The 26,385-nt window shown below is 40.0% G+C and overlaps 1 protein-coding gene across 2 annotated transcripts in view; it reads right to left on the reverse strand.

The window, feature by feature from the left end:
• Positions 1 to 26,385, reverse strand: part of GMPS (guanine monophosphate synthase) — a 31,170-nt gene that overhangs the window by 3,563 nt on the left and 1,222 nt on the right. The window contains exons 2-15 of one of the 2 annotated variants that reach the window (XM_065674713.1): positions 20,107 to 20,288; positions 16,704 to 16,818; positions 15,086 to 15,183; positions 13,974 to 14,077; positions 12,581 to 12,774; positions 12,142 to 12,307; positions 10,416 to 10,567; positions 9,601 to 9,774; positions 7,248 to 7,353; positions 6,042 to 6,157; positions 4,953 to 5,078; positions 3,757 to 3,872; positions 1,916 to 2,046; positions 31 to 203 (exon numbers count right to left, since the gene is read on the reverse strand). In XM_065674713.1, coding sequence (XP_065530785.1) covers positions 31 to 203; positions 1,916 to 2,046; positions 3,757 to 3,872; positions 4,953 to 5,078; positions 6,042 to 6,157; positions 7,248 to 7,353; positions 9,601 to 9,774; positions 10,416 to 10,567; positions 12,142 to 12,307; positions 12,581 to 12,774; positions 13,974 to 14,077; positions 15,086 to 15,183; positions 16,704 to 16,818; positions 20,107 to 20,288 — 1,953 coding nt within the window. Of the gene's footprint in view, positions 1 to 30; positions 204 to 1,915; positions 2,047 to 3,756; positions 3,873 to 4,952; positions 5,079 to 6,041; positions 6,158 to 7,247; positions 7,354 to 9,600; positions 9,775 to 10,415; positions 10,568 to 12,141; positions 12,308 to 12,580; positions 12,775 to 13,973; positions 14,078 to 15,085; positions 15,184 to 16,151; positions 16,316 to 16,703; positions 16,819 to 20,106; positions 20,289 to 26,385 lie in introns of those variants that run through there. The other variant, XM_065674714.1, reaches the window with a different exon arrangement.

The following is a 26,385-nucleotide window of genomic DNA, read 5'->3' on the forward strand; positions in this document are numbered from 1 at the left end:
GTTGAAAAGAAGCTTGAAAACCTGTATTACCTCTTCTGGAACCTCATTACCAGGAGTTGCTGCGATACCAGTCATAAAATCACTTGTAATAAAAGTTCGAATAACCACAGATCTTTGACAGGAAGGCTGTTTCTGTAGGGGGTCCCGATCAAAATGCAACGGTGTCAGTATTATCGGCATCTGGCTAATTTTTCCGGCATAACCTTCAGAAAACAGTAGTGCACAGTGCATTAGTTTGGTTTAAAGACTCAAGCGTGATAGAAGTTTTTCAGGATTTCCCACATGTACTTAGAACTATGTACTAGGTGCCACATTTACATCTTCTGTGATCTTGTTGTTCCTGCTACCACACCCCAGATGATCACACTCAGGGATGCACACACCAGAACTACACAAATTGCCACTTCAAGATCTTCCGTCTTTGTAGGCATGCATTAAAAAAAACCCCAACAAAACCCAGATAGCCTCTGTTATCTGCATAATTCACTGTGAATACAATACAAGATCTACTTTCCTTCCCAAATAACATAACCATGGGGTTTTATCTACCCCTGTACCAAGCCCAATAAAATAAAAACCTTTCACAAGTATTTCTTCATCTTTGACATATTTTAGACAAAGCTCCTGAATATCCCTGTTGCTGGTAGTTCAAGGCAACTCCAGACAGTCATCTCTCACTTGTTTTTTTTTTTCCCTAAATCTCCTCCTGAAGAAAACCCTAATTTCACTGTTTAAATGATCTGGAAGTTTGAGATTTAGATGTGTGGCAGCCTGCAGTACCAGTCTAACACTGATGCAGGCTTCTCACCCTTTGCTAGCACCGGCCTGAGCTGTTGGTACAAGCAGTCTTTTTCACTAAATGACACGTCTTATTTTTGGGAGTGATTCACTCACACAAAACCAAGTGTCATCAAAAGTTAGCAAGACACATCTACAGTTTTACAAACACAATTGACAGTGTTATCCTCAGCCTCTTGAGGCTAATTCTGTACAAGTTTTGTAAAGACTGCCTTGCAAACCAAATGCATTTTCAAAAAAGATATCCTTTGTGACTTCATAATAAAAAAAAAAAAAACCACAACCACAACTAAAAAACCCAAACCCAACAAAAGAAAATAAACACCCCCCCCCCCATAAAAAACCCCAACACCCCAAAAAAAACAAAAGCCACACCCACAGGAAAAGAAAAACCGAACAACTGAACCCTGAACCTTGGAAATATGATATTCCCAGACTCTGCCTGTGTACCTTATCACAGGATACTGAATGCTCCATAGATGTTAAGGGTTTGAAATATTACCATCTTGTAGCCTCAAGTGGCTGGCTTTACAAATACAGCTTCTACTTTAAGAAATAGGAAACCACCACAGGCAGTGACCACCACCATAAAAAACTTGGTATTCTGGCTCCTTTCTTTCCACAAATAAGAAAAAAAAATTCCAAAACAAACAAACAAAAAAAGTACACCCAAAACCAATGAAAACATGATTTAGAAACTATGTCAAATTCCTTTACACAGTTTATTTACTTCAGGTAAATACTGATAACTGAGATCAAAGCAAAGTAATAAAGCTGTTCAGTCAGCTAACAGCACTTTCTGCAGAAGCTTGAACTGCAGTGAAACACTGTACTTCAGCACTTCATGATGTGTCAGAAGCAAGCCTCCATCCCCCTAATCCCCTAAAATTAGTTCTGCTAGCAGAAAGGCTAGCAATTCCTGTATTCCTGCCACTTAGCTATCAGCTTCTACAACTATCAGAAAAGGCTCTTGCCTGTCATCCCGTTAATTTATTACTTCTTTTGAGATACTTGAGAAGCTTGTAGATTCTGGCAGTACCACTATAACTATACCTAGCTAGATTTGCAGGGATCTTGAAACAACAATCTAGTCCATGAGATAAGGCGAAGTACCTACCAGACTCCCTGAGAATAGTGTGAGCCTCAAAATCAGCTTGTCGTAAAGTGCTGAGGACGCCTGTTGTCAGGAAAGTGGGGGTGACATCTGTAGGAGGTTCTTTGACTGGTGGTCCGAACACATAAACAACTCTGGAAAGCAAGCAGGGTACCAGGATGGGGGGGGGGGGGGGGGGGGGCAGGGCGGGAGATAAAAATAAAATACCCCAAACCACACCAAACAACAATAAGAAAACCCCACGCATTTTGCATACATAAAATACCAGACTGCCTAAAGATGGCATCTTTAGTATTGCAGTGAGAAAAGAAAGCTAGGGGAAAAAAGGCATAATACTTGATTTTGCTCCTTAGTTACTAAGGAGAGCTTTATATAACTTCATGCATATGTTCCACAAGCATGACATGCATGCTAGCTTTGGAAGTCAGACATATTAATTTATTTTGGCTTGCTAGAGACTATCAATAGCCCAAAAATTACTTCAGGGACTACTCCTCTGAAAAGACAGATATACAAACTCAGCGGTAACACAAAGCACATGTTTTTCAATTTTACTTTGATGACAGTAAAAGTTAAGATTATTACAGGAAAGCTACGTAGTGAGTGTTTACAATTTCCATCTTCCCTCCTGATAGGAAACCAACAAAAAATAGTAAACCTTGTTGTTAATCAATAGGTGTGTTTTCAACACAGGGCACTAACACTGCAATCTACATAACTATATCTGTAACAAAAAATCTCCTAAATTCAAACCAGTCACATCAGCTTTATTCCTTAATCTCATTCACTGCGGTTTATATGTTGTAGAATAAAAAACAAAGTATGATACTGTCTGACTGGCCTTATACAAGGATTTACTATGATGTATTCACACGAGTTGAGTTTGCAGATACAAACCAAGAATACTAGTCTAAAATCCAAAGCAGAAAAATACGCAAGCTTTACATTCTATATATTTGTTTGCAATATAAAATCTGCAAGCATAGTTGGGCAGAGGACTAACTACTTCAGTGCTCTTCTCACACTGCCAGTTTCAGCATCCCTATGAACAGCAGCAAGAGACTCCGAAAACATACCCTGGTACAGCAGAACTCCCAGAGAAGTGGTATATTCAGAAGCATAGTATTAAATCCAAAAGAGCTTAAAGAATACAGCAATGCTGCAAATCCAGGATACACAGTCCTGATTTTATGCCTTCTTTGGTTTGCCCTGCATTTAAAGAAGTATCTTGCAATTCAAGATCTCACCTTTAATAATATCACATGACACCTCTTTAGATGCCACTTATGTGACAAAAGTAAGTTTTGCTATAAGCAATTACAAGCAGTTTTGTTGAACAGCCTACAGGCAGGCAAGGAGAATAAGCATTTACTATCTAAGCACCTTCACCTGCTAGAAAAGTTATGGAATCAAGTAGCTAGAAAATGTATATTCATAAGAGAGCTCAATTATTATTAAACCCAGCTTTGGATCTCACCTATGTGCCATTAGAACTGACAGTCCCACATAAATCCTTTTGGACACAGAGCAAGAGAAAATACCGCATGACACCCGGATTTATCAGTAGGATTGGAATCCTTCAAAAAAGATTTTGCCTAGGTTACCCTGGATATTGTCTAATTAAGTTCTTAAATAAAATTAGAAGATTGGTTTATTTCTGGAATTGCAAGCTTGAAAAAAAATAAAAATCAATAGCCTATGTTTTGACTTTTTATCTATTTGTAACCTCTGCATAATAAACCTGTCCAACACACCAAAAAAAAAATACTATAGTTTAAACAGGAGAATGTTTGTGCATGCTAAACTTCCATACATTAGAAGCAAAGATAATTCAAAATACTTACCTGTTTATATTGTGGCACATGCGTGGTATAAGCCTGGCAAGAAACATAAGAGACTCCCAGTGTGGAGCATCTTTACTAGAGATCCCGCAAACATAGCTATATGAACGGCAGTCACCCTATAAATTAAAAAGAAAAATAATAATTGAATGTGAGTTTTTTCTGCAAAAATAGGTTCCCTTTCACTGTGTAGGCTATGGGACCGTATTTTGTGCCAACATTTAGCAGACACGAAACTGGAAGTCAGTATGATGAGAGACACCAGGTGAATGAGAAAAAGAGTAAGATGACAGAGCCCTCATGAGCTAACAAGAGCATATAAAAAGAAATATTCAGAATGGAAAGATTCGTGTAAGGTGACCAGAACATAGGGACTGATAGTGTATTGGTATTTTCATGGCACGATCTGACGAAGTACAGAAATGTGCTGAGGACACTTGCTTAAAACAGCAATGAAAGCTGACTGCAAAGAGTTACAGAAGCAACGCACAAGATTAAGCAGCTAATAGTAAGAGCTGACAATACTGACAGTGCAAAGAAAAGTACTTTACACCTATGACTAATCAGTAAAGAAATCTTCCAAGTTATTGCATTCAATTCCATGAAAATGCCAGCTCAGGCTTTGTATTTGGTTTATATTTCTGTTGCCAAAGGAGGATCCATAAAAACGCACATAGCATTACCAAGCGAAAGAAAACACTGTGCCACTGCATAGATTCAAGTGTTTCCATACCCTGAACAGCCTGCACTGCTCAGATTCCATTCCTCTTAAGGACAAGGACATAGTACAATTAAAAAAAGTACAGGAAGGGGCAACAAGCATGTTCAAATGTACAAAGCAGGGTGTTTTTGATGAACTTAGTTTAGGACCTCTAAACCTTAAAGGGAACCACGGGATTACAGTTCTACAAGACAATGAATGGCATGAAGAAACTGCCTGTAAGTGACCAGCATTATTCAACCTCAAGGCTATCCTCAAATACAACGCCTGGCATTCACTCAAGTGTCTATTCAGGTATCTTGACACCTTTGCACTACCAGCACTGACAAATTACAACAACATTAGTATCACAGTCATTTGACATTTATATTTTTGAGTCAAGCTCTTATTTTCAAAGCTGCAATTCTTATGCTTCACTACAGCCTGCCATGCTGCTAGGAAGCAGCCTTCGGAACATCCCTCAAATGAACCCATTTACCTGCACCCCCACAGTTTTGATTGGTAACAAGAAGGCATTCAGTGAATGTAGGCTTGTAATCTGCATCAGCTTCTCCTGGTCTTCTTCGGTTGTACATGCTTTGACCCTTTGCAGCAAAGTATGTGGCTGTGCAATGATGCAGAAAAATACATTTTAAATGAAGTCCCCAAACACTCAAACAGAACTTACACAGTGCAAACAAAATTATTATTTAAGTAGCTGTTTGCTTAATTTTAATCTACATTTATCCCTTGGAAACTATTGAAAACACACCCTTCATTTAACAACTAAAGTTGGGCAAAACCAATCGTATTTGATTAGACTCTACGTATTTTAAGTTAAAGCTCTCCAAGACCATAAGTGAAGTTTTTTTCCTATGCTCATTCTCTCATTCACAGAACTGTATTTTTCATTTTTTCTCTATTTCATAGACAACAAAGCAATATCCTGTTATGCTACACTACATTTTAAATGAAAAGCAGATGTAAATTCTTGACCTTCAATACTTATGAAAGTTTTGGAAGTTGCTCTGAACTTACACCTTAGAACAGACCACCGCCAAGAACTTCTCAGCCCCCCTGTAGTTTAGTTCAGGTGAGCTTACAATTACCACAAAGGCTGTAACAGTTAAAAGACTGAGAACTGAAACATCACCAATTAAAAACTTCAGGTTTTTGTTCAGGACATCTGTTCCTCAATCCTGCACTTTCATTTAGACATTCAGGGATTGCTAAGGACACAAATCTAAAAGGTTACAATTATTTCAGGGAGGGAAAAACTTTATTCTGACACTAAGTGATTTGCAGTACCTCCAGAAATCTCATCTGCGAAGAGTTTAACAAACAAAATTTATTTACTATTTGAAAGGTCTGTAAGCTTCCATCATCCAGAAAACATGCAACACTTGCACCAGTCATGGTGATAAAAATTCTACTGTACTATAGTGAGTGGCTTCAAGGGAATTATGAATTATTCCTTAAAGAGCCCAAACAAGTAGTTTTAAACTTTTAGCAGCTGAAACCTCATTGCAGGCCACTACAGAAAGGTCATATTACTTTCACGCATGTTAGAATTTATCGATTTTGTTACCTTCTTAACACTTGCAGAAAAATCTGCAACTATTTTCAAAATGTTGTTTGTTTCAGGAAAGTCTTTGCACACATAAGGTTCTTCAGCACAAATCACTCTGATTGCTAGCCCAGGGCCTGCAATGCAAGGTTGAAAAAGCATTATATCAAGTAACAGGAAACCGACTTTCAGCAAAATACATGGCAGCATCTGGTACATCAGGTCAGTCACTGAGTACAGTATGTTTTGCCATGGTACCTACACTTCAATTGTCTAAAAACCCTACAAGACAAAAAAAACCCCAAAAACATTAGCAGTTTATTCCAGAACAATATTTCTGTTCAGGACATTTAAGCTTTATTTATCTACACCTTAAATTGGCTGGTTGTGTAAAGCAGCAGTTAATGGTGATGAAGTGTGGTGGATGGCAAGTCAAAGCGAACAAGAACTTCCTCCTTCCTTTTGGTAGGCAACTGGTATAAAAGAGCTGGCTTTAACATACAGATGAGTCTCCACTGTGTTTAAAGACCTCTGATGGCTTTTTGTACTTTAAACTGCTTAATATAAAAGCATATGTAATTTGCTTGAAGTGTCTGAAGACAGTTTCTTGCATTTCATGCATTAGCACAACAGCCTACATGCTCTGTCAGTGACTACTACACACCCTGCAGGACAATTTTAAAACACATGGACAGAACCAACGTACTCCTCTTAAAAGATGTGGATTTTCCTGTATCATATACTTCGATGTTTTCTTTGCAAGCTTTTTCAAATTTAGTGTTTTGTTTGCTGTTTGTTTGGGTTTGGGGTTTTTTTGGTTTGTGCTAATTTTATTCATGCAATCATTTTCAAACCAGCAAATGTCCCTTAAAAAGGCAGGCAGATAAGCCATTATTTCATGTGAGATACATCTGACAGCTCAGGCAGCATACAACTGCACTTGACTGATAATTCTTGCTTTAGCTTATAAAACTAAAAAGAAACAAATGCAACTAAAAGCAAACTCAATTACAAAGCTCCTCCTTTAATCACTATACATAATAAAGCTGCTTTGAAATGTTCTTTCCCTGAAAGAGGATCCCGCTTAAATAAAAACTTAAATTCATCACCAACTTCTGCATTTAGAGGTAAGTTTTATATTCCAACATACTGCAGGTTAAGTATCTCCTAAACAACACTGATGCGATACTTAGCCCATCATTAAATAGCACAGACCAACTCCGATACCTGGGAAGGGATGCCTTGAAACCAGCTCTTCAGGAAGACCGAGTTCTCTTCCTAGCACTCGCACTTCATCTTTGTGAAAGTCTTTCAGTGGTTCTATTACTTTACCCTTAAAAAGAAAAAGCAATTTACCCTCCAGTGCACATATTCAAGCAAAAAGCCTCTAATGTTTAGGTTGTGGCAATCAATTGGGCATGCTTTTCACAGAATGGCTGCCAACAGTTGCACAAACACTGGAGAAAAAAAAAACAACCAACCAAACAACTTATGTGTGTGAATATGGGCTTTGTAAAACAGTGGCAGGAAAAAGCGTAAGACAAGGAAGTTTAAGTTTGTGCCAGAAGTTTCAATGGCTCAATCAGTGTAGATAGAGGCAGCTTGACCTTGCAGCTATGTCTTCACAAATTCAGACCTTCCTTGTCATTGCTAGATGTCCAAACCAATCTAAAAGCCTTGGAAATACTTTGTGCAGCAATGAATATTAGAAGCATGGATCCTTAACAATTCCTCTTCTCTCCTGTGGCTGAGCATTCCTAACAACTGAGCACCTTTGACAGGGTTTTTATGTGATGTCTTGTGTTCATTCTTTCTTAAGAAGAGTATTTTATAATACTGTTAGAGAACTTACCATTCTGATGTCAGAGAAAGCAAAATAGGGCAGCCTCCTACATTTACTAATACTTAGAGCTCTGCATAGGAAAGGTATTCAGAAGTCTTTCCAGGACTTTGGACTAAATAGTCTGATTTAAAGTACAAACAACGGGACAGAACTTGGGCTGCTTATCCTCACACAGCTCAACGTCCTGTTCTCATATGATCTGCAAGTGCATCATCTATAGGGGTCCATGCTGGGCCATTTCAGAAAGATCTGTGGGTTCTTAAAATTGGCAACTGGCAAACAGGCTCCGTGCCACCAGCATGCCGCTGGCAGACAGCCGATCAGGTTACTAGAAACATGATGCAAAAGCTGCACAAGAACAGAAAGAACTCATCCCTGTAGGCACCTGAAGGAACTACTCCTAGATTTCAGCCCATTTAAGCGTATCATTCTCATTCTCTCTCTCCAAAGAGAGAAGAATACTATGCTTGCAGTGCTGAATGTTACAAGAGGTTCAAGAGAAGGAGAATTTTGACCCTCTCTCAACAGGAGAAGCTTTCACTGAAGCACTGTCACTGCTCTTACCTGATTCCATGATGTGCCAGACCTTGAGTTTTGAGATCCCTTGACTATTTAGATCCCCTTGACTATTTAGAACCCATTTAATTCCATTTAGATCCCACTGGATCCCGTTATCCCTCACTACCACAAATCATGCAGTTGAGTTTCCCCACATTTGGGGAAACCGCAGGGATCAGCACACCCGGAGTGCAAGGGATGAGCCTCGCCCTGGGAAAACCACCAGTAATAATAATGATAAGGGAAATAACAAGGGAAGAGAATACAACCACTCATCACCCACTGACTGACACCCACGCAGTGATCTGGGCCTTTCGGGTAACTGCCCCCAGTTTATATACTTGGCATGACATGCTGTGGTATGGACTACCCCTTTGGCTACTTTGGGTCAGGTGTCCTGTCTCTGCTTCCTCCTGGCTTCTCCTCCTCCCTGGCAGAGCACAAGACTCAAAGTCCTTGGTCAGAGTAAGCAATACTTAGCAACAAGTAAAAACATTGGTGTTACCAGCATTGTTCCCAGACTGAAAGTCAAAAACACAGCACTGCACCAGCTACTAAGAAAGAGAAAAATGACTGCTACTGCTAAACCCAGGACAGTGTTCACCCTTATTCCATACCATTCACATCATGCGCAGATCCCACATTTTTTCAATATATCATCACTCTTCGTATTCAGAACAAGATACAACAGAAGGAATAAGTTGTATCTTATGATGTGTATCGTCACATCATGAATTCCAGCTGAACCAGAATAAAGTTGTCTGAGAAGTCTTAAACCACACTGCTGCTCAAGGCATTTGGTATTGCTCTGCTTCCTTACTAGAATACAGGTTTGTTTTGAGTGTTAAGAAGTAAGAGTGAGGAAACAGCTTTCAGCTTACAGCTGAGAACACCACTGTCCCCCTGAAAGAATACACATTCAATCTGTTGGCATCTTTCTCAGTATCCAGTCCTGGACAATACTCACACAATTTTAACTACTTTGAGAATGCAGCAACTAGAAATAAGTATAATAAACTGCAATGTATTACAATAGAACCTGAAGAGCCCCATCAGAATAGGTTCCCATCAACATGGGACAGTTATACCAACAAAACAAAGGTTGCTCAGTTTTGGTACTCAGTTTCACATCTGGGAGAACCAGAAGGATACATCAGAAGTATCCCCATTTTCGTTTACCTCTTCTCTTAACTTCCGAATCAGCTCTGTGTCATTATGATGGGTTTTGATGACTTCAGCTTTGCCACTTGCAACAAGGGAAGCACTTTCAATGAGATCAGGTCTGAGGGTACCCTGAGCAAGAAAAACCTCTTCAGGTTTCAGATTCATTTCTCCAATAACTTCATTGGCAATCTGTAAAATAGAGAGGGGAAGAAAAAAAACAAGGAGGAAAAAAAAAAGGAAGATAATGGATTCCCCAACATGCCAAATGCTACTGAGCTGCAAAAGCACAAACAGGAAGAGTAATTATGACACTAACCCACCGCTGAAATATTCCTATAACCTTGTATTTTGTTGAGCAGAAAAAGGAAAATACACCTTCAGACTACAAGAATATCATTGCCTGTTAAATGCTATATTCTCCGTCCATCACCAGCACTCATAGCTGATAGATGGAAAAATGGCTTGTCTTCAACAAAGCAACAAGCTAATTCACCTTACCCACTGATTTGATGAAAAACGTTACATGGGAGCTTATGCAACAGAAATGAATGACCAACCAACACAGCATATCTAAACACTATGACGGATCTAACCCAATGCCTGCGAACAACATTATCACCACTGACTGGCTGCCAATAGCTTTAGGCTTATGGTAGCATACCAATGGCTTTTTTAGTCGCCCACAACTTGCAAGACCACTCATGCCACCGAGTGCACAGTACTTAAGAATTAAACAGTTTCATGTAGATTATGTATCTAGAAATTGTACTATTAAAAAACAAAAAAAATACCCACAAAAAATCCAACCAAGAAATAATTATAAATATTACCTTAACAAAGGTGTCACCAATAATTTTTCTTTTTTCTTCAGGACTTGTAGTCATATTTAATGTCTTGCTAATTCTTTTACGTGGAGTTCTGTCCTCATCCGAGATGGGCAGGGTTGTTGTACCATTGTAGAATGAATGAGCTGCATTCACCACTGCATGTAATTACAGGAATTTTTGGCAAAGCCAATAAAAATTATTACGCAAGGTTGCAAAAAATAAATTTCACTCTATTGCTTTAAAAAGAAAATAAAATCATTCCAGTCCTCTGACTATTAACTGCACTAAATAAGGCTGTTCAATACCTCAAGAATTGTAACAATAGCATTTTATTTCTTTTATTAACCTACTCTAGAGTGCTTTTTTTTTCTTATTATTATGAGGCTAGGAAACCACGTGAAAGTTCAGTTCTTGCCTTCCCTCTTAGATTATAATCTACTTGCTTTATTTAAATAGTTTATAAGATGGTATTTCCCCAAGCCCTTTCAGCAACCAAAATTAACTAATGCAGTATTTACTCATGGTACATTATGCCTCTTAATTTAGAGAGTCTCTCAATGCAGAGATCAGCTAGGAGGCTCTTTGGCATCTTTTATCAGCACTGACCTCCATGACCTACAGAAGGAGCATTTCCAGCAAAGGGATTCCTTCGATTTGTTACTGTGGCAGCCTGCCAGAGCCCAGGTTTATTGGTCTACAAAGTGGAAGAACATGACACAGATTTTTCCACTAATAAAAAGTGGAAATAAATAAAGGGAGGGGAGTAAAAGCAAAAACACCAATGTGTGCAGAACAAAGTTAAGCTTAGACTTTACTGTGTCAGGAGATTGTAGCCCAATCTGCAAAACGTTAAGGTGCAGCTTCCTGTACTGTTTCACACTGTCAGGCTAGCGGAAAGCATTGCTCACCTAGTGTCATGCTTCCTCACCAAAACACACAAGAATCACTTGACAACAGCACTTACGCACAGCCCCAGGAATAGGCAGCTATTACTCATGAAATAAATCAGCCAGGCAGTATAAAGCAGCTCTTATTTTTGCACAGCTCAAGCATACAGAATTTGTCTTCTCTGACCTCCTCATACTTCAGCTACCAAAAAGCTCTAAACCTTCTTATGAGCCATGACAAGGTAACTTCTGCTCCCACATAATGTACTGCTTCTCAACAGGCTACTCCAAAACTAACTAAAACGCACCTACTTAGAAGCCAGGAGAGGAAGTGAAATTAAAAAGAAAAAAAAAAAAAAGAAAAGCCTTGAAAATGTAATTTTGACTGTAATAGCATTCAATCACCCAAATGAGCTCACAGTTTAAAAAATAAGAGATCAAGGACGAGAAATAAAGCTGCAGTGGAGGACTGTTAATCATGTTACTGAATAAAACTGCAATCAAATTAGTTTTGCAGCAGCTGAAAAGGATTACTCATCAGCAGAAAAGTGACTGAGATGCATGTCCACTGCTTTGTTGTGTTCCAACAGCAGATTTCAGCTACCAAAGAAATGGATCAGTTCATTGTATGTTCCCATCAAATAAGTAAGGCTTAATATTTTAGGCTTGAAATTTTGTGTATAGGCCTAGGTGGATCCAAATTAGCAACCATGCTTTGGTATGTTAAAGTCTGAGAAGTGCAAAGATAAATTAAAATCAATGGAACAAAACACCCAATGTACATTTTAGGAGACTGGCCACATCATTAGTGGTATCAGGTATATTTAACAAAATTATGATACCTTTAACTTGAATCCCAAGTTTTTTGAGTGCCTCCTCCACAGACTGGCTCTCTCTTTTGCGCATAAATCCATTATCTATGTGTACAGCTATAACCTGATCTCGGTTTAAAGCTCGGTTCAGGAGAGCAGTACAGACTGTAGAGTCTACACCACCACTGAGTAAAACCTAAGGATGAAGAAAAAAGAAACAAAACAAAATTTGGTCAGCTGTTTACGAGGAAAATGTTAACAAGTTATTTAGATACAGCTATGAGGATCAGAACAGTCAATGATCTGAAGCAAAGACAGGCACTGACCCAATTGTGCAAACTTTCCAAAACTTGTTTAATATATTACTCAAATCATGACAGTTCTGCATTTAATTAACCCAAGTAACTTAAGTGTCAGTGTTTGTCAGGCTTTTGCAAATTATCTTTCAGCTTCAATTTAATCTACTTACTAGAACTTTTGATGAGCCCACTTTTTCTTTGATGTCTTGAATGCACTGAAGCTCTCTATTTTCCACTGTAAAGGTACCACTGCATCCCGCAATATCATAAAGAAAATTCTTCAGGATCATTTTTCCATTCACTGTGAGGCTAACTTCAGGGTGGAACTGTGCTCCATACAGTTTTTTAGATTCATTTGCTATGCCTTCATTGGTGCAAAGAAATTAACATGACAAAAAAAAAGTGATTTATTCTGCCATACTTTGGCATAAATCACCAATCAAACTTGAAAATTCTGGTTAAGATTAGGAACACAAATACTGTTACAGATCTAGAACACACAATGCCTCAGAAACCATGAAAACCACTCATACATCCTAGGAAAGCCATTGTGAAAACAGGAAATCAATTGCATTTTTTTTTCCTCACCACATGATACCTTATACAACACTACAACCAAGCCACACTGACACAGCAGCATCCACATTAAAAGAGTCATGCTGGTCAAGCTGTGCAAACATCCCTACATTTATACACTGGATGCAGCAAAGTTTACATAGCAAAGCAACTTATAGAGTGGTCTGAGCAGTCATGAGCTCTAGACTGGTTCGAAGGCAAGCCAGAATATGATGAAGAATAATTAATACAGTGAAAGAGACCCTCTTTAAGTCTTTTAAAAGGTCAGTTTTTCTCAAACCAGTTACCTAACTTAAAAACAGTATCTTAAGATAATTTATTTTTTTTAATGAAAATTTTCAAATAAGCCAGGTGAGTACTTTGAGATCTTACTAAGTGGCTCAGCAAACTGAAGATGTCTCCAGGTCTCCCACTGCCTAGAAAAAGAGACTCAAAGAGGCTGTTTGGCATTAAATAATTTGAGTAGCTTTCATAAACCCAAACCTATTTTCCTGTGTGTGACACCCTGTGTCTAACATCTGAAACACTGTTTTCAGTAACACCATTATTTTTGCTCAGTTGAACACTCATCCAATGACATTAAATACAATAACAAGTTAATCAAGCTTTAATAATTAAGTAGTGTTTGACTACTATTATAGTGCAAAACCCAAACATCGCTTACAATGCACACAACAGTACATGTCTTCCTCTGACCTGCCTTAAGGGCATACTATTTATTTCAAAGAGAAACAACACATGCATACTTTAAAATAATGAATTGCAAAAATAGTTTTTTTTTAAGCACCAATTTAAAAACAGGACCATTCATTTTCATGTCTATTTCTTTACCATCATACCAGCACAACACACAAGCAAAACTGTTAAAAACTTACCTGCAAGTTAAATAACAGATTCTGTTCCCATTTGGTTCCAATTACTCTCTCCCATAATTCTTTCCTTTAACCAACATTATCAAAAGACAATTTCAGTATAAAATAATACTACCTGCTATAATGTTCCCAGACTGCGCAACCACTTTGAATCCATCAGCTACTTTATCCACACTATCTCCGTGAGTGAGGAGAACAAGCTCTTCCTTCTGAAGGCCCCTAAAGAAAGATTGAACACTGCAATCAATTAAAAAAAAGAACAAAGACCTAACTACCTGCGTTTCCAAGAAAAGCCCTTAGGAATCCAAATAAAAGCACATTTCGACTGACCAGGCCCATCTGAAATATATGCAAGATTTCCTTCTTAAGAACTGCAATATCCAGCTCTGAGGTGCCCCCATTGGAAGCTGTGTAAGTTCTTGCACAATACATCCCTCATGCAGGAAGTAATCTAAGTCAGGTGGGTTCGTGGGGTTTTTTTTACAAACATGCCAATAGTGAAGCATCCCCTCTGTGACGTGTAGAGCTATCTAGAGTCTATCAGGATATGTGGAAGTACTGCTTTTCATTTCAATTAAGTGAAGTTTTCTTCCTCAAAACTAAGTATTTTCAGGACAATTTGGGCACCACAGACTTCAGGAAGGGTATAAAGTTCTGCAATAGCCCTAGTGGAGAAAGTTAATAAAACTGAACACTGGGTATGAGTGAATGCTTAGAATTAGTACAAGGAACTTGAGAGATGTTGACAAGCTACCAAGCAATCTAAATCTGGTTTTACAAACACCTCACAAAGCAATCTTAAAGGAAGATAGAAAATTGTTTTGGATTTTCTATTCCCCTCTCAAAAACTGGATGGCTGCCAAACAATACAAGACTAACGCACTGCACAGCAAAAGAAGAGCTTACTTAATGCAAAAACTCTCATGTTGTGGTACACATTACTATGTCTCAATGAAGACACTCTACTTTTAAATACTACAACATTACACAACATTCTAAGCAAATATATCTATTTATAGAATCAAATGAGAAGTTATGCCCAAGTATTTGTTTAAATGAGTGGTTTGTTTATTTATGTACACAGTCGTACAAGTTTTATTACAAATTATCAGATAAGCATGGGTGCAATTTCACCATTTTCTTTAAAACAACCTTCCTCTCATCCAGACACCAATTTCCAGACTGGTGTTTCCAATATTGTTTTGATAATCTAAAACGTGTATGCACCTGAATAGCGAACATGTGTTATCCAGAGTAATGTTGAACACTCCATCTTCTCTAACACTCTTCTTGTGCACCGTACCTCCAAACACCTTATTCATCATCTGTCAAAACAAAAATACTACATAAAAAAGCACCACACAATCTAGTACCACTTTATAACTCAGCCTGCCTGTGACTGACAACTCTAGCCCTCCAATACATACCAACCTAGTTTTTCATTATTATACTCATTTAATACATTGTTTTCCAAAGCTGTAAGAATTCTCTTCAAAATTAATCATTGATCTGTACTGGGCTCATTCCCTTCTGCTAGCTTTTGGTCAGCATAGCCAGGGACCACCGCCGCACAGAACGAGCACCAGAACCCAATGGTAGAAAACAGGTAGAGATTTGCAAAATAATGCATACACAACAGTGTACATCTACTTGCACTTATAAATAGGTGCTCTGCAAATCAGCTGAGTAACTGAAGCCAGTTATCATTAAAAAAAAATAAAATAGTTATGCTGCTATACAAAAACCTAAGTTACCTATCCTTTAGTTAAGGACCCTCAGTTAGGCTTAAACTTCACAAAATCTGTCTCCTCCGCTCTGGAGAACCAGTCAAAAACTTGAGTCTTTTCCCTTTGTACTACTACATCAGAGTAGTACAGTTTTCATGCAGGTTTTCTCTTTCTAAAACCTCAACTTGTCGTTTGAAGTTGGGTATCTGCATCTTAGGTTTCAGAAGTCTCAAGGATTTTTTCTCCTTGCAAGTATAACTGACAACTTTAAAAATACTTTCAGAGTTTTACTTTCCAACTACTCTAGTTTTCAGAGATTTAATGCTTCAGTTCAGACCCAGTCTGATATTATACTGATTGCAGCTGACCGATTTCAATCTTTTATAATGAAGTAGTAGTATGTTAATACGCACACTAAATTCATTTCTGTAAAGTCAGTCTTAAAGGAACTGCCCTACTTGATGCCAGATAACAGGGTTTTCAATTTTCCTGGCATTTTAAGGCATCTTTTAATATAACACGTTTCCCTTTAGAACAGGGAGTGCCAACACCATTTCCATAATTACCAGCATTCCTTAAGATTTTCCAGCTCAGTAAATCACTGACTCTGTAAAATCACAAGCTGCACAAGCAGAAGTCATGCATTTAATCCACCCCTTGTCTTCTTGGAAGTTTGTTTCTTCATTCACAGCTTAGATCTACTAGATCACTGCAGGATCACCAGTCAGTCCTAAGGTAAATAAGTATTAGATGCAGGGGCAGGTGTTTAAGCACTAAGAACTATGCTAAAAACATTCCATATTGTACTTGTATTCATGAGGGGCAAATTTTCCAACACCAACTAGAGAGGATTAGTTAATGACTTCCAAGTTATATTTATTCCGACAATAAAAATTGAGGGTGGAATTCAAGTCACAGCACTTAAAAAACATTTATGCTATTGATACGGCAAAGCCAACAGAAAATGCATAGTATACTCAGTTTAACAATTAGGATTTTAAAAATATCTTCTGCACATGTGGCACACTGCTTCTATTCGAAAAGAAGGTCCTGCAGCAGTTCATATCAGAAACAAGGCCTAAAAGATGGCTGTAGACAAACATAACTTGCAACAGCACCTGCATGCCATAGCAGATTCCAAGAACTGGTTTTCCTATTGTAAATATTGCTGGGTCAAACCATGGTGCATCTTCTGCATACACAGAGTTTGGTCCTCCAGATATAATGATAGCTCTGCAGATAAAAGAAAAAGTAAACATTAACTAAAATGTATTGTTTACTTTGAATATCTATTTGCTTTAAACATTCTTAGAACTCTATGTATTCCGATATAAGTTTTATCACAGATATCCTGACATTATAGCTTAACTTTGCTATGCTACAGCTGTCAAAACCGGCAGCTTACCAGAGAGGTATTTAATCAGTTTAAACAAAGTCAAATATAAACTACCTTAAAAAGTAACTATTCCTCACAGATGAGTGTCAACTGCAAGAGAAGGCAAGACAGTTAGGATCAAATGCGAAGTATTTGCATTAAGATACTTCATGTCTGCACCATCAGGAGGGAAGCTGCATTCAAAAAAACTGACTCCTAAATCCCTAGAGCTGCTGAGAAAATGTCCCTTAATCCATCCTGATTAAAGTAAAATGGCATTAGCAACAGGTTGTGAATTAAAAGTCCAACACATGCAAATATGTATGGTTTGAAGTTAATACTTCAGGCTGTAACAGAAAATTAAATATTTTCCAAGGGGAAGAGAGAGCTGTTGCAAGCCACAACAATTTGCAAGATCATGAACTGCAGAAGCACCAGCCAGTTAGGCAATGCATTCTGGCCTCAGCCCAGGATCAAACATGGGTGTACCAGACCTCACACACTGTTTATTTCACAGAGAACATCAAATTTGTTATTTGGAGCAAGAAGGCGGAGGGCTGGACAGAGGGAGGCACTCCTCAGAGCCAAAGTACAGCAGCTTGTGAGTTGATTTATTTCTTTTTATGTTGGGATCCACAAGTGAGCTTTGGAGTACGCATATAGCTGACTGAGGTGCGGATGGAAGGGATGCCAAACAGAGGGACCTGGACAGGCTCAAGAGGTGAGACAGCACAAACCTCATGAAGGTCCACAAAGCCAAGTGCAACGTCCTGCACCTGTTTGGGACAATCCCCAGCACAACTACAGGCTGGGAATGGATTGAGAGCAGCCCTGAGGAGGACTTGTGGGTATTGGTTGATGAACAGCTCAACATGACCTGTCGGTGTGTGTTTGCAGCCCAGAAAGCCAACCATATGCTCGGCTGCAAGAATGCTACAGTAGAATACTATTTAATATTAAAGGAAATATAGCCACACAAAAATTAAACATTCTTATGAGAAATCAAAATAGCTATACACTGTCCTGTTAAAAAAAAAAAAAAGTCTGAAAAATCTACTTTTACCTATACCAATTTAAACCCCACAGAATACAGAAAAGTTATCCAATGTGCCCAAGCATTAAAGAAAAAAAAAAAAATTATGATCTGAAGGTGAGGGATACACCTGCATCTTCTCAACTATCCAGGAGAAATTAAAACCAGCATGGAATACAGATTTTGCAAGTTTTACTGCAATACCATGTAATTTCTTACATACTTACTTGCCTTAGTATAAATATAACTTTTTCTGGATTACCTTAAACCACTTCCCAAGCAATCTGACCTAGCTTTGGAAAGCCTGTTTGCAATGGATTAAAGGCACATCAGGAACCATGTAAAAATACCAACAGTAAAATGCATGCATTGACACCCCAACCTCAGGACTCATGCCAGAGCTCAGACAGCACCAGAATTCAGACTTACACCAGCACAGCCCGTGACTGTGACGCCCCTTCAGCCCTTGTGGAAGGAAATTATGGAAACTCCTAACATTTATGTCATATTTAGACAAAACTTGTCACTAGAGATTGCTCTGAAACTACGAAAATTGAGGAGCTGGCTTTTTAAACACAACATATAAAAACAGTTTAGCAAAACGTTCTGTCTTGCTGCTTGTCTCAAACCTTAGCACAGACCAAAGCACAGTTCCTTGGCCCATTCAATGCCTGGGTTGCAATACGGAAACCTGATTATTCCCATGACACATGGAATATATCTAAAAATCTTGCAGTAAAACCACAGACCCATTTTTATGGTAGTCCTTGAATAAAGATACCCAGTGGCTGACGTCAGTATTTGTTGAGCTTTCCTGGATACAAACAACTGACTGAGATAGTAGACACAAAGCTTACTGACCAATCTGGGTAACAGATAACCTGAAGTCAGTATTTAACCTTGAGAAGTGACCTTTTGAATTAAGAGGTTTTGCCACATTTTAGAAAGCAATTATTTGGAATGAGAAGTCCAACAAGTCTAATTATAAGATTTTGAAAAATGTTCAATTGTGAAAAGAAAAGGGGGAAAAATGTCTTGTCACTACAAACCTGCATCAATACAGCACAGACCTGGACTGAACATCATTAGTACTATGACCCACAACTCATACCCAACAGAGGAGTTGCAGGTATTCTTTTTAAACCAGCAATTAGATATGTCCATCTTTTAAAGATTTGACTGTTGGAAAATAGAAACAAGATCTGACAAGTATTTTTCAAGACATTCCTGAAAGATAAATTCTTCACACAACAGCTACCTGATAGACCCAGCAGTTCCTAGGGTTTCTGTTGACTGTATTTTCAGAACAGATCAGTAAGTTTCTATTTAACTTAATATATTGTTTACTGGCTAATCATCAGTGATTAGAAAAATGCAATTCTTGGCAAAGCACAGTCTCATCTGTTATCAGGCACAACTAAGCAGCACACATGCATCGGATTTCTGCATTTGTACCAAACTAAAAAGTAAATGTTTTGATGATTTGTAGCCTTCAGGGTATTTATTTTCCCCACCCACAGGAAATGTATACCCTGGTAATCCTAATAAAGCAAGAAAAAGAAATGTACAAAGTACTAAATGATTGTAAGATGTTCTTTTGCTGCAAACAACAAGGTGTAGTTTCAGTCAGCTTTTTTGGTTGCTTCCTAGAAACTGTTTGGCATGATTAGGATTTACCACAATACCTTCAGTACCCAATTTCATGATTTTTTTTTTTTTACTTAAACTAAAAAATTTTTAGAAACTCACAAGACTTGTTTTCTTCATTAATAGCTACCCTTGCTTAACAGGTAAAAGAGCAAGACCACAAATTTTTTGCAGATCCATTTCTAAAATGCAGCCTCTTGAATTATACTTACAAATGTGAATAATCAAAATGACATTAAGGCATTAGGAAGCAAAAAAAATATTTTTCTGCACAAGTGTCCCCAGCAAAGCTTGGGTGTTTCTGTGGATAAATTGAAGATGTGATCATTAACATCATTACAATGAAAACTATTGCTCGTAAAACCCCAGGCAATTACCACTGCAGTAGACATTCACGCATCCTGTTAGATCAAAAGGAGAGAAGCAGCAGAAAGCACAGTCAGAGACATTGCAGGAAACAACCTACCGAAACCCTTGTTCTCTGATTGCAAAGGCTGGTGTTTCCAAAGGGAAGATCTCAGACTGGACAAACAGCTCACGTACACGACGATCTATGACTTTTCCATACTGTGCTCCGGCATCAAGTATGACGACAGCTCCCTCGTAGTGGTGCTGCCCATCCTTGAGCTCTCCTCCAACGTTCTCTGGCTGTGAACATCACTCATATCAGTGCTTTATAATGACACATTACAGACCACAGACTTTAAAAATGCTCCCTCAAACAACTAACACCTGCAAAGCTTACTAAGGTGGCCTACACGTTAACTTTTAAGTAAAACAGGAAGGACTAACCAAGAAACTTCTTCATGCAAAGATCATCAAGTTTATAAGGACCAGCAGATGGGTGGCAAGATAAAGTGGCCGCATACTTATATAGCGCATCCCTCCCACTCAGCCATACAAACATGACACCCCCATTCCTCAAAACAAACAGGGTACAGATTATGGAAGAAAAATTCTAAGACACTAATGAGAGCAAAGCTTTCCATAAATAAGAAATCATGTGCCCTGTTCACCACTACAGTCACTCCAGCTTTTCCATTTTACAGTTCCATATAAAACCCAGCATACTCTATGATAATTAAGAGCATGTGCCTTTTTCTTGAGCAAAACAGGACAGTGCAAAGGCAGAAAAAAAAAGCTTTTCCCCATCACACTGCCTCATACATTGAATTTCAATTCATATTACCTCCTGGAGAGAATAAAAAGGAGAAATTGAGAACAAATGTCTGTAAATGATTTAAAAAACAAACAAACAAACAAACAACAAACAAACCCAAAAAGACAAAGAAACAAGCAAAAAACCAAACCCGAACCATCTTTTGAATGCAGCATTCAAGCAGATTGCGCATCAGAAACAAGCAATGGTTCTCTTTGACCCCATCACATTTGCACTTGTTGGCCAACTTCAGCTAAATCTGAAAGAGGGCTAGAAAATGCAAAGAGGAGGTTTTTCTTAAAAAAAAAAAAAAAAAAAAAGAGAGAGGCAGCTATTCCATGGAAGTGTCCTTATCAGAGGACCTTCAAGGAAGAAGGTGAACACAACCTTACTGTAAGACACCAATAAATTAATGCAGAAAAAATCCTGCTGCTTAAAGAAATTGCTTACTTTAGGGGTGTTCTTCACTTCACTTAAAGCTTATACCGTTTCCCTGACAATGCAATTTGAAAGGAAAAAACTGGGAAGGGTTTTACTTTGGCAAACACTGCTTCAAAACACATCCTGAAGTTTACAATCATTTCAAGTTTTAATTATGGCACACTGGAGTTCCGCATGTTTGTACGAGGCAACATGTCTGTCGTGGCTTAAACAAAGTCAGCCATAAATCACGCAGTCGTTCACTCACTCCCCCCCTTCTTGCCCTCCCCCTACACCCAGAGGGATGGAGAGGAGAATCAAAAAGAATGCAACTCCCACAGGTTGAGGTAAGAACAGTCCAGTAACTAAGGTATAACACAAATCACTACTGCTACCACCAATAATAATAATGATAAAGGAAATAACAAGGGGAAAGAATACAACACCTCAACACCAGCCGACGCAAAACTCGCCCCACCCCCCAACCTGACCTAGCACCGACCTAGTCCAGCCCTGCAGTGCCCTAGCCCTTCCGGGTAACTCCCCGTTACATCCTGGGCATGACGTGCTGTGGTATGGAATACCTCTTTGGTCAGTTTGGGTCAGGTGTCCTGTCTCTGCTTCCTCCCGGCCTCCCCTCCTCCCTGGCAGAGCATGGGGCTCAGAAAGTCCTTGGTCAGACTAAAACATTTGAGCGGTAACTAAAAAACATCAGTGTTATCAGTGCTGTTCCCAGGCCAAAAGTCAAAACACAGCACTGCACCAGCTACCACGAAGGAGAAAAACAACTGCTCCTGCTGAACCCAGGACATTATCCACCCCTTATTCCGTATCATTCATGTCATGCTCAGATCCCACATTTTCAATATACCATCACTCTTATCTCAATGCACTCTTAGCGCATGGACCAGTCCCTATAAAGCTGCTGAGTCCATCTGGTCCATGATGTCAGGCTCCATCTCTTGTAACAGTCTCTCAGAGCAGGAGAGGCTGTGTGCAGTGTTCACACTTGTGAATAACCTGGTCAAAAGTGTCCATTGCTAAGTCCACCCCTCCATCATGAGTCCATCTCGATGTTGGATCTCTGCTGTGATGGCCTGAAGTGTCATCGGCCCGCCTGGCTCAAAATAATTCACTGTCCCCTTCAGCAGTTTCTGCAGCTTGTTGCTGGGGACTCCATACAGCTGTCTTCCATCTCCAACGCTTCCAAAGCACAGGAGGGGCCCAGTGGACTAAATACTAGCTCATACTGTCCCATACACCCTGCCACTCATGACTGTCCAGCCTTGGGGAAAATCTCCTGGTCCTCCCATATCATCAAACTCCAGAAAGGACCCAAACCCGACTCTGCTTAACTTTTGAGATCAGACAAAATGGTCGTGGGTAGAACACCCTCTGTGTGTGTGCCAACATGCTGATCCCCATCACAATCAGCAGGGAGGTCCCAAGGGTACCCAAATGCCATTCAAACCCTTCAGAACTCTCAAATGCTGCTGCTGTACTTGTCCCTGGGGCTGGTGCAGCCGCTGTGCTTGCGGGCTCTCTCACCACCAGTTTCTCTTCCTGAGTCCAGCTCTTCCTCCTCTGCCTTGCTGGGAAATGCAGCGTGGTCTCCTGCATCTTCCTGCGGCTCGGCGGGTGGCTTCCAGGAGATGCTCTCGGCTGCCACGGGGCTGGGCACAGCCGCGGTGCTCAGCTCCTCTGCTACCTCCTCCCGCTGCTCAGCAGCTGCCTTCCTCCCGGCCTCTGGCCCCGCTCCCGCCTGGTCCCCAGGGCCACTCTCTCAGGCAGTTTCAGCCACCGCCGGCTCCTGGGGCTGCTCCCCCTCAGCTCCCAGCAGCCTCATGAAGACGGAGACAAGGACAAGGGCCAGGATGGTGAAGAGCAGCAGGACGGCCAGGTACAAGTCCACGGCCACGTCCGTCCCCCTTTGACCAAGGGCTCACAGGAGGTTCCCACTATTCTGAAGGATGCTGGGGCAGCCTTCAGCATGCCATGGTATTTCCATGTGGGTCAATAATCATGCCCACATCAACCACAGGTTGGTCTGGAAGAGAGCATCATCCTGCTGGGACACATTCCCTCCAACAAATACACAGCAAAGGCCTTTGAGCTTTGTTCCTCAACTACAAAGAGATATCTCCAATAATTGTCTTCAAATTAGTGAAGAAAGGCAAGCACGCTGGAAACTTTCAAAGTTTATACTAGCTGGAAGAGGTTTTATCTAAATCAAAGTATGTAAGCGGAAAAAGAAGCGCAAAATTCCTCAAAAGCCTAAATCCAGGTTAGAGTCAGTTACTTAATTTCATTCTTTCAGTTTGTAGCTGAGTGTGCCCAATGGGGAGCTCTTAATGACTTTTTGGTTACACAACAAAAAGAGCACATGTTTGAGGAGAGCAGACTTCAGCAGCAAATGCCCCTTCAAACCCTTGTTCAGATGGAAAGAGGTCACCAGAACTGCCTTTCCTTCCAGCAGTACGGATTTACTCTACACTTGTAGAGTAATTCTGGGCATTTTCACCCATCAATTTCTAAGAAAGAACCCTTACTCTTTAATGCCCTTATTCTTTCTTTCTTGACCCCATCTTGCAGCGCTACTGCTTTTTGTAAGTCTTTAATCGTTTCAGAGCATGTACAGTAGCTTGTACCACAAAGGGTCAGAGCCCTGCAGTCCTCTCGGCTTCATGTCTGAGACTGTCCACTACCATCTGCAAAAGACCAGCATGGGATACAAGCCATGGGCACAGGTGCATAGCCAGGCCTTGCACAGATGAGTCTCATCTGCCAGCAGTGCTGCCCTCACATGATGCCCCAGTGCTTCCCAACCTGCAGACCACCCCTAAGAACCTGCAGGACAAGTAAGAAGAAAGTAGTACAACTCTGCAAAGGCACTTCTATATTTTACAGTCAAAAAGACTAAACCCAAGTTATTGTTGGCATCAGCTCAGCTGGACTGACAACCAAGCATTGACATCTGTAGCTAGTAAATAAATCTCGGTGATCTACCCTGAAGGCAGAGAGCTGCTTTTGCTTTGAACAATCATGTGCAGTTAGTGGGGCTAAGCACAGCTCTGGGGGAGATGTGTGTGAAAACAGCCAGAGCTCAAAGTTACACTGGAAAGAAACTAAGAAATGTTGCATAAGGCAGCATAGGCAGGTCTGTAACTCAAACGAACCTGTACCTTCCTTAGCTCTCCTCAGCAAAAGCAGAGCACTGATACATCCCACTTCATCACAACAAACTGGACAAGCCTCTACGTGGCAGTCCGTGGGATGTGAGCACTTTGCTCCCTTCACTGAGCCCACCCTGCTGCACAGCGACCAGAATAACACTCTCACAGACAACTGCATCAACATAAGGATAATTTCTTCATCATTTATGTGGCCCTGAGAGATGGCTGTTTAAGGCTTCAAGTAACAGCTCATCACACAAGTTTTGCTGGGAGTCCATTAGTACTCTCTGAAAATCTCCAATCAAAAAAAAAAAAACCCAAAACATAGGACCATACCTAACCATAGCTCAGAATGTTTTTCTTCAGATGATGCTAAGGGCATTTTAAGCTAAGATCAAGTGGAAGCAGTGTATTAACTGAGCAACACAGATCTCCTTATGTGGAATATATAAGATGACCAAGGCAATGTGCACCTCAACAAAAAGAAAAAAAATAAATTGGTGGCCTAATAACTCTCTGCTTCCTTAGATGTGGGCTTAAACTATGGGCTGAAATAATTTCCTTTCAGTCACTGCCCACTGCAGCCAACTTTGTAGCATGTCCCCAGCACACATCCAAGAAAGCCCCATCCCAGGAGTTAACACTGACACAGTCTGTGTGGTGATGGTGCCTGAGTTTTTGTACTTCGATTTTGAGCTAACACAGAACTGTAAGGAGGCCCAGCTCTGAAGAGAGTCCAATAGAAACGCTACCATAAATCACACAGAAAAAGGAGAAAGGCAGTGAAGTCAGCACAGGATCTGGCTTTATTTATTTAAAGGCATAGTTCCAAGCCTAGAGATTTTTAACCCAAATTTAACAAGGGAAACTTCTTTTTAATAAAAACCAAAAAAGGAACAGATGCTGTTAATGTGCAGCCAACATGGCAGCTTAGCTCATGTGTTTGTGTACCATACCCATGCCAGGAGAAAGATGAAGAGGACACCAGGCAGCCCAGCTCCTGCCGGTAGAGGGTTGATGGAGCCAGCACCTCTTCCTAGCTGGGATTATCCAGTTTCTAATAAAAGCTCTTTTTCCTCATCCTTCAGGAGGGGTATCACTGGAGTTCCTTGTCTTCTCCTGGTCTATTTTCACAAAAATCTAGAGAACTTGCTATTTGTGAAAACTTCTAAGCTGGTTTGACCTCTGTCCAAGACAGTTCAGGGCGCTGGGGCACAGCAGAGGCACTGTTCTGACATCCCAAGAGTTAGACTAAAACCAGAATGGAACTTGTGTATGCTCAGAGAAAAAGCGGGGGGGCTGGGGGGGGAACCTATATTCATCTAATTTAAATCACAAGTCACCCTGAAAACCACACCATATATTAATATATATATGAATATTTATATATATATTAAAAAGAAATTATGAGTTCCAGAACAAGCTGTGGTGGGAAACCTGCCATCATGTTAGCATTACCAGCTGAAGACACCACATATCTTTTTCCTTGGTGTACCTACCTGGCACTTTAAACTAAGCTTGCAGGTTCCTGACAGCCCACTTCTGCAGAACCAGGGAATTTTTCAGCACTTCGCACACCCACATGCTCATGTGATTTTCATTAATGCAATTTATAAACCACACTAACATACTGAACAGTCATATTCTGGAGTACCAAGAAGCACCTGGCAGAGGTGCAGCAGCAGCCCCTCTGTCCAACCCCTCAGCTTTCACCCACATTAATTACTTAGGACATGCCTAAACCAAGAGCCTCGATACAGCATTTTCAAGTCAGCACAGGTTTTACAGGAGTCTAACTGTTTCCCTGTGGTACTAAAATTAGGCAGGTAGAAGAATGCTTACTCATATTTTGTGAAAGTGTAACAGGAAAGTAACTCCTTCAAACTCGAGCAATCCCCAAGACTGACTGACAGCCCCCAACCCATTATCTCAGGCAAACTTTAATATACAGAAGTCACATGCAGATTTCCAACGGCCGCTGGGACCCAGAACT

Source organism: Lathamus discolor, chromosome 3 (genome assembly GCF_037157495.1).
Source record: "Lathamus discolor isolate bLatDis1 chromosome 3, bLatDis1.hap1, whole genome shotgun sequence".
NCBI lineage: Eukaryota > Metazoa > Chordata > Aves > Psittaciformes > Psittacidae > Lathamus > Lathamus discolor.